The sequence below is a fragment of the Hydra vulgaris genome, chromosome 03, assembly GCF_038396675.1.
Source record: "Hydra vulgaris chromosome 03, alternate assembly HydraT2T_AEP".
Lineage (NCBI taxonomy): Eukaryota > Metazoa > Cnidaria > Hydrozoa > Anthoathecata > Hydridae > Hydra > Hydra vulgaris.
The window spans coordinates 33,312,477-33,321,718 of record NC_088922.1 but is presented as its reverse complement, the minus strand read 5'-3'; the positions used below and the strand labels follow the sequence as shown (position 1 = coordinate 33,321,718).

The 9,242-nt window shown below is 27.8% G+C and overlaps 1 protein-coding gene across 1 annotated transcript; it reads left to right on the top strand.

The window, feature by feature from the left end:
- The first annotated feature begins 1,284 nt into the window (after positions 1–1,284).
- Positions 1,285–5,468, top strand: LOC136078105 (uncharacterized). The gene is made up of 6 exons (XM_065792962.1): positions 1,285–1,776; positions 1,976–2,187; positions 2,481–2,891; positions 3,008–3,074; positions 3,440–3,602; positions 3,762–5,468. Exons 3-6 carry the CDS (start codon positions 2,541–2,543, stop codon positions 3,889–3,891), a joined length of 711 nt encoding a protein of 236 aa, XP_065649034.1. The 5' UTR covers positions 1,285–1,776; positions 1,976–2,187; positions 2,481–2,540; the 3' UTR covers positions 3,892–5,468.
- The last annotated feature ends 3,774 nt before the right edge of the window (positions 5,469–9,242 follow it).

Below are 9,242 nucleotides of genomic sequence, written 5' to 3'. Positions count from 1 at the left end.
GTTATTATTTATTTGATATGGACTGCAAGTGGTGTAAAAATAAACAAATTCTGAGACGTAAGGGTGTCATGGTCTGGATGATTTCATATATTTTTACCCTATATTTATTGAGGGTATTCTTTAAATAGAAATTTTTTTTTTTTTTTTTTGTAAATTTAAAAATGTAAAGACTTCATTGTCATAAAAGTTAAAATATCTTCATTATCTTTCAGCTTTTGTTATTCAGCTATAAATAGTATTTTAATTGTATTTGCTGAAATATAAAAAATTTTATAATTTATTTTATAAGCAGAAAATCTCAGAAGTACTAATAGTTTTGACTTTTAAAATGTATTGCTTGTATTTTGTTTTTGCTTGATGTATTAAAAATATTTCAATTGTTTTTATTTTTCATTTTTAGTTGATTGTTTACAATTAAGTTGGCACTTTTCAAGTCATTTGAATGAATTTTTAGAACTTTAAATTCTATAAAAACTTAACAAAATAGATACCATTGCATTGTCTAAATTATACTCAAGTAATTTCTATACAAAATATTTTTCTTATCTGTTATAACTTTAAATATTAAATATAGATAAAAAGTAGGGCCCTGTAAATTGGCATTTTTTGTTTTGAATCTCGAATTGAAGCAGGTTTTGATATGCAAATCAAATCACGAATCGAATCATTAATATAAAGAAACCAAATTTAAGCATTTTTTCCCCAAAAAGAGGAAAAAAAATCTTTGAACAAATTATTTTTGCACGGAATAATTTATCAGCGTTATTTTAAAAGCAGTATTAAAACAATTTTCGATTACTCTTACTCCGTCCGGGATAAAAAAAAGCATTTCAAATAAATTTTAGTGTTGGAAATCTAAAAGTACGACAACACTCAAAAAGTAAAATATGATTCGAAAAACTCGAACCATTTTTTTCGAATTGAATCTCGAATCAAAGCGACACTTGATTCGCGAATTGAAGCAATTCGGAGGACCCTAATAAAAAGTTTGTTATCTTATTGGTATAAATATTTTTAAAAATATTTGTAAGGTTATAAACATTTTTAGAAAATATACAAAAAAGAAGTGTACTTCATCTATACTTTTACGAATAATACTTGTAAAACCTACATCAAGTCGACAGCAATTAACTTGCATATATATATGTGTGTGTATATATATATATATATATATATATATATATATATATATATATATATATATATATATATATATATATATATATATACAAACACATAAATTTACCATCATGAATTAGTTACTTTTTATCTTTTTTTAGAAAAAATGGATATCCCTTTAAGAGAAAAAATAACCAACGTTTTTCCAACAATGCAAGGTCTTGAACCTGGTAAGATTGTGAATGATTTGTTGCTTTTGGGGCTCGAGACAGAAAGCGATTTGAAATATCTTAAAGAAGAAGACCTAACTGCATTAATGCCTCCGATAAAGGCTAGGCGTTTTTTGTCTGCGTGTCAACCTGTCTCTGTTTATGAACTGTCATCAGTTACTCCATCTTTTCAGATTTCATCAGTTACCTCACCATATGCAGAACCTTCGACTTTATCTTCATCAGGATCTTCAAATTGGGCACAAACATATATTGTAAAATGGGATACTTTTCCTGCTGAGTTTTTAAGTGACATCAACAGTAAGCGAAAGCCCTCCGAATCAAATATAAGAAAAATGGTTGGTACATTAATGAGTGATATTTTCCATTATGATCAAAAGCCTAATCGAAATGGTTTACAAGTTATAGCTCAAAAAGTTGTTGCAAGGTTTGCTATTCTTTTTATACTATATTAAAAATATATTGAATAATATAGCATTAACAGTTAGATTGTTGTTAAATTGAAAAAAAGTTTATACACAGCTAATAATATTCAAATATGATATAAAGCTTGCATAAGTTATAAGTTTTTATAGATCTTGGAAACTATAGCATTTTCTGACATAATATGAACTTTCATGTTATAGATATCCTGATGCATTTATAGACGAAATAAACGGCAAAGTAGTCAGTAGTGGAGTTGAAACATTAATGTATAGAATGGAACAAGGAAAGAAATGCTAATCGGAAAGTTACCTTGTTAAAAAAACAATCTAAGAAAATGAAACTAAATATACACAATATACATAATTGGGATCCAAATTTTTCCAGTGAATCTGTGGACTTACCAAATGCCAAGGTAGACCAATTTTAAATTCAACACAATTTCAACACAACAAAAATTTAGTTTCTCTAAAAACTTAATTATTTATTTTCAACTTAAATATTTTTATCTTAAATATCCATTTTAAAATAGATATAAACATCTTTATTATCTATTTTTAAAAATAGATAATAAAATAACTTTTTTTTAAACTTATTTATTTTTATATTTGTATTATTTGTTTCAACATCTTTAATATTTAATTTTATATTTACTTATTAAAAATATGTATATAGTAATTAATTTAATATTCGCATGTATTTCTTTAGGAACAGCTACAACAATTGTTCAGAAATTTGCCTTGACCAAAAGATGATGTTGATAAACTTATGGCAGACACATATTCTTTGCAACGCCATACAATAAATGATGTAATTCCATTTTCTGAAGTTTTGTTCCAATGGCCATTTTTATCACAATTGGAATATCTTATGGATCATTTTTCAAATCTGATGAGTTTTTCATTAATGGACAAGTTAACAAATGCAGTAACCTGCAAATCAAATCTTATATTCTTATACTTTGAAGTCACGACTAAAAAAAATGCAGTAAAGAAAGTTTTACTCGATGCAAAAAGTACAAGTATAGACTATGGAGGCATTCAGCAAGCAATTTGTTGGGCATGGCTGCCTTTACTTATAGCTCATTTTGGGGATAAATCTGAACATATGATTTTATCAGTAAGTTTTTCATTTGAAAATTTGTAAGTTTTGTAAGTTTTTTTTTTGTAAGTTTTTCATTTGAAAAATGTTTGTTTACAATAGTTATGAAATTTGAATACCTAATTCTTTATCAGGTTTTAGCCACAATACCAGAGATGGAAGATCTTTGCCCTACTTCTCATCCAATAATTTTAGTAAAAGGTAAATTTTTTTAGCTTTATTTATATTTTAGCCTGGTAAACTTTTTTTAGTAAAGGTAAACTTCCTGTAATTATTATCCAAACCTACGCTTGTATGGTTTGGATAATAATTACATTTACTTAGAGAGGATTAAAAGAGTTAAAGGAATTATATAAAACCTTATGTCCTTTCTGGCCTGTTTCGATCAGGGCTAAGTATTTTTATTATGGTGCTAGTACTAGGAAAATCAGAGGTTTATAAGCTCCTCCTACTCTTACCACAGTTAAACTGGGTCATATCTTATCAATAGCAGGGCCATTTTTTCTGACTGATATTATTAAACATTTAACATGCAACAAAAATATATTTTATTGTTTTGTTAACAGGCACTTGGTTCGAATCAAAACATTTTTATGTATTAATTGAAAAAAAACTTTTGTATACATTCACTGATCCTTTATCAGCTGTTGGTGTATTATTTGCAATGCATTATGTGATGAACATGCAATATGATCAGAATGTCTTTGCAACATTGGATTTTATACAAAGGTAAAATTATTAATTTTCCAGTTAAGACATCATTCTAGTTTTTATTTTTGATCAAAAAACAAGAAGCAATGTTAGAAATATATAAGAACTCTTATATTTTTGCACATATAGATTTGTGTAACTAATATTAAAGCTTGTATAATATATTTTACTTGTTAGGTATATGGTGGACTATAATCCTAAAAATGTAAAAAAAAACACTAAAGAAAACAAAGCTGGAACAGTTGTTTCCCCACGAGTTCTAACTCTAATTCGAGAATTAAATAGTTATAACTCAAATTCTGTTTAACTAAAAAATATAATTATATATATATATATATATATATATATATATATATATATATATATATATATATATATATATATATATATATATATATATATATATGTCCAAAAAAGGATGCACATCTAACTTATTGGAGAGTGTCGACTACATCACGAAAGCGTTAAGTAAAAGAAATTTTGTCGATATTGCATTTTTGGACTTTGCGAAAGCGTTTGATAAAGTTTCTCACTGTAGACTACTTCATAAAGTGAAAGCATATGGGATTAATGGCAATGTTCTAAAATGGATTGAGTCATTTTTGATTAGTAGAAAACAGCGAACTGTTTTAGGTGAACACTCTAGCGACTGGACCGATGTTCTAAGCGGAGTTCCTCAAGGGGTCTGTACTTGGTCCAACATTATTTATCATTTATGTAAATGACTTAACGGATAAGTTAAAATCAGTTCATAAAATCTATGCTGACGATACTAAACTGTTACAAGAAATAAGACCTGAGTTTCACGATGCTGATTGCCTGATCCTACAAAATGATTTAAACATTGTCACAGAATGGTCAAAGGAATGGCTGATGGAGTTAAATTTTCAAAAATGTAAAGTTATGCACCTTGGTTATGGAAATAGTAATCATGAATATGTAATGAATGATGGAAATGCATCACTTACTCTTGAGGCAACGGATATTGAGAGGGACCTGGGTATCTTCATATCTAATGATCTAAAATGGAATCAACACATACAGGTTGCAACACGTAAAGCGAGTATGATACTTGGCCTATTAAAAAAGACATTTAGATCAAGAGATATGGAAGTTTGGAGTAAGTTATACACTAAGTATGTTAGGCCGCACCTGGAATTCGCCATTCCAGTATGGTGTCCTTACTTAAAAGGCGACATCAAAGAAATCGAAAAAATTCAGCGCAAAGCAACAAAAGTACCTCATGATTTAATAGGATTACCTTACGCTGAAAGGTGTCGTCGGCTCAATTTTATTACTTTGGAAACTCGCAGGAGACGTGGCGACTTAATCCAGCAGTTTAAGCTAGAAAACGGTTTTGAGAGTATCAATTGGCATAATCCACCAATTCGCAGATCATCTTTCAATGTCCTAATGCGTGAATTCACATATAATAATGCTCGTCACAATTTTTTTACAAATCGTATTGTCAATGATTGGAATAACTTGCGGTCAGCATGCAAAAAGGTTCCGTCAGTTAACGCATTTAAGAATAGAATTGACAAGTATTTTTTTTCTCCAGCTGCAAACAGTACATCTTTTACTGAAGATCAGCTACACGTTTATTAATTAATTCGTGCTTTAGCAGCTACAAATATTGGCTTTTTAGATACTAGCAGCTACAAATATTGGCTTTTTAGATACTTTTTAGATACTTTTTAGATACTTTAGATATAGATGTAAACTTGAATTAAATGAAAGCAATCTTTTTTCCCTTTTCCCAATTTTGATATCAACTTACTTGCTATGAACAACAATTGCTTTTTTTTTTACTTAAAGTTTATATTTCACAAACCATAAATTTTTGTATAATTTTGTTTGTTTGGTTTTTAATTATTTGTCATTTTATCTACGAGGACTTATTTAAATATATTACTATTACTATTACTACCTTTCATTTTTTTTTTATGAACTTTATAAACATTACAAAAATTGCCATTTTTCTTTTCAAATCTTTTTTCAAAGTAGTGAAAATGGTGATTACAAATGCTGAATAGTTCTTCACAAGCACGCAACTCAGATCTCCATAAAATGTTTTGACGAGTATCAGTGTCTAGGTCATGTAGTAAAAAAATCTCTTTATTTCTAGAATATGAGGTTTTATGGCATTCTGACTTCAAAACTTAACCAATATCACATGAAATCATTTTGATAATGAATTAAAAAATGTTGTACTTGCAAATTTAAAAATGCACAAGTATTAATTACATTATTTATGTAGAACTAATTGCAACATTTAAATTAGATGAATATGTCTGAATTCAGCAATTAAACTTATTTTCAGCAATTAAACTGATAATTGGAAAAGAAAAGGAACCAAAGAACAAAAAGGAAACAAAAAATACATTAAAAAAACTTTCATAACTTGAGAACCACTTAGATTTAGATTTAGGTAGGAATTATCATTTTTTCCTAAAGTACTTTGGCGAAAATTGAAAAAAAAATCAGAGAATTTAGGGTTGTATGGCCTGGTTGTTTTGAAATGGAATTACTCTTAGGAAAAGAAATAAAAATTGCACGTTTAATTCAGGAGCGGATCCACGATTTTATAGTGTTTGAGTTAAATAACTTCCAGGTAAGTTCTATATTCCAAACCTTTGAATGTTCATACTTATGCCATTTAAAGATGTTTTGCAAAAATTAGCGCTGCAAAGAACTTGGGAACAAAAATACCCTAAAAATTAGAAATCTAAAACGTGGGGGAAATAAATTTTTTGAAATATGAATTCTAATATCCTAAACTAGGTAGAAATTTCTTTAAGGTAATAAAATTTCATTGAAAAATAATGATTTGTTTAGAAATCATACCTAATTAAACAACCCCCCCCCCCCGTTTTGAGGGGGTTGTAAACTTTACATGGTTATACCTTCTAAATGCCAAATGATTTTTTGACAAAATTTTAAAAATATGTACAACTTTTAGTCTTATTTAAGTAAGTAATTTTTCTGTTTGGAAAAATCAATTCCCTTCACGTTTGGGCGGATGATTTCTACTTTTTAGGGTATTTTTGTTCTCAGGCTCTTCGTAGCGCAATTTTTTGCAAACATCCTTAAATGACATAAGTATGAACATTTAAAGTTTGGAGTATAGAACTTAGCTGAAAGTTATTTAACTCAAACACCAAAAAATCGTGGTCCGCCCCTGCAATTATATATACATTTTTAGTACAAAAGTAAAATATTTACAAAACTATGTATTTGGCAGAAATGATTTTTTCACACAATGTTCTTCAAACATACAATGACCTAATTTGAAATTTTAGGCTTAAAAAATGTCAAATTAGGTGTCCATTATTTAACATTTATAATTGATATTTAGGTACTTTTTAATTATAAAATGAGTTTTTTATTTATATATTTAAATTCCTCACCTTAAGATTAACTAAGTCGCTTATTTTTAGAATTCACACGTTTAAAGGCATGGTTTTATAAAGAGAAATGTAAAATTAAAAATGGCGGAAAATGACCAAAACAATAATAGTAGCCAAAATTAAAAGAACCATTACTCACGAACCGTTGGGAGTTAGACCTTGAAATTTTGGGATTTATCTTATTTTATAATGTACTAACTATGGTAAAAATATAAAAAAAATCCAAAGACATAGGGTTGCATGGCCTGGTTGTTTTGACATGGAATTACTCTACAGAAATTTCTGTTTTTATAATGATGGATATTTTCCGTATTTTAACAAATATTTTCGTTAACGTATAATGTTTTTTCCGTAAAAGAACGGAAATATTCTGGAAAAAGTGCTGCCGGAAAATTTCCGTAAAATACGCGATATTTTTTTAACAGTGTAATTGCATTCACTCAGATGAGATATGTACTGAGTTAGTATTTAATGAGTCTAAAAAAAGCTTTCAAAACACTAAAAAAATAAAGCAGTTGAACCTAAATGAAATCAATGGTAACATAGTTATAGATTGCTTTCAACAAATAAAATGTATTATTTTTTAAGTCTTAAAATCAATCAATTGGTCAAGGTGTTTTTCTTCATCAATTGAAAATTGAACGGTTATTCCAAGATGGTAACAAATCTAACAGCAGTAATTACCGCTCTGTCTCTATCTTATATATATTTAAAATATACTTGAAAGAATTATGTACAGTAGAGTATTTAATTATTTTAGTTTTAACAATCTATTATACAACAACCAGTTTGATTTAAAAAAAATAACTGAGTATGCAATTATCTAATTAGTACGTGAAATTTCCCATTTTTTTATAAATCTCAATTCACATTAGGAATCTTAATTAATCTTTTCAAAAGCATTTTATTCTGTCAATCATGATCACTGATCTCAAAATAATAAATGATCTCAAAATAATCAAAATTATTATTTTAAAATCAGTGATCATGATATTTTGCTTTATAAACTTAATTATTACGGAATAAATGAAAGTGTAATTAAATGGTTTCAAAGTTATTTATCTAACAGAAAACAATTTGTTTCTTGTAATGAACTTAATCATAAACAGTTCTTAAATTTTTCCTGTGGTGTTCCGCAAGGTTCCATGTTAGGGTCTTTTTTGTTTTTAACACATTTCAACAACTTGCATAAAGCATCAATTTTTTTAAATATTATGTTTGCTGATAACACAAACTTATTTCTCTCTAATAGCGACATCTATCTACTATTTTCTATGATGAACAACAAACTTTGAAAAGTATCTAAATGTTTAAAGTGTAACAATGTAACAAATGTAACATTAAATTAATCGGTGAATGTTAAAAGGGCGGAACTCCAACAATGTAAACTTTTGGGAAACGAAAAAAAAACAGCACTAATTCCTCAGTAAACTTTTGTAAATTTTTTTTTTTTAAAGGGGATAATGTTTTTTATCTTAAAAGCAAACATACTTTTTTTATATTTATTTTTTAAGAACCTATAAACCAATTAACACTGTGGACTTCAGCCCTTTTAACATTCAACAAATAATTACTGTTTATTTTATTATGATATTAATTTTGGGCTATAGAAAATAATGTTACAAACTACAAAAAATCTTCACAAATGTATATATATGAATTGTTTATACATTTTAACAAAAATCATAAAGAAAAAAAGGTCAATTACAGAAATTTTATCAGCTATGCTTAATCATTTTCCCCCAACATCATCTGCTTCTCCATCTTTGCTTTCTGCTCTAGGTCATTGCAGTAGTCAATATGGTCATGTTGGATATACTTAATACACTTTCTTAAATCATTCAATTTAGCAGATTTTATTGAAAACTTTCCGTTTGGGTAAAGAAGCTGTTCTGGTAGATTAACTTTGTTTTGAATATTTTTTCTCATCATAAATGTACGTTTGACAATACCATTGATAATTTCAATGGCTTTACATTGACTTATGTTGTCACAATTGTATTGAAAATTGTGAAATTTGCTTATTGCAAACAGAGTTTGTTGGTTTCTGGGTTTACCGATTGTTTCAATTGAGGTAACGTTTCTTTTATAGTGAACTGGCCACCAATATTAACATCGTAAACTAGAGATGAACTCTCCACATCAACCACTAAAAACTTTCTTTGATTACTACATTTCAATATAATTTTATTTCTTTCTTGAACGCTGTACACTCTGTCATGCCTTCTTAACTCTCTTTTTATAATCG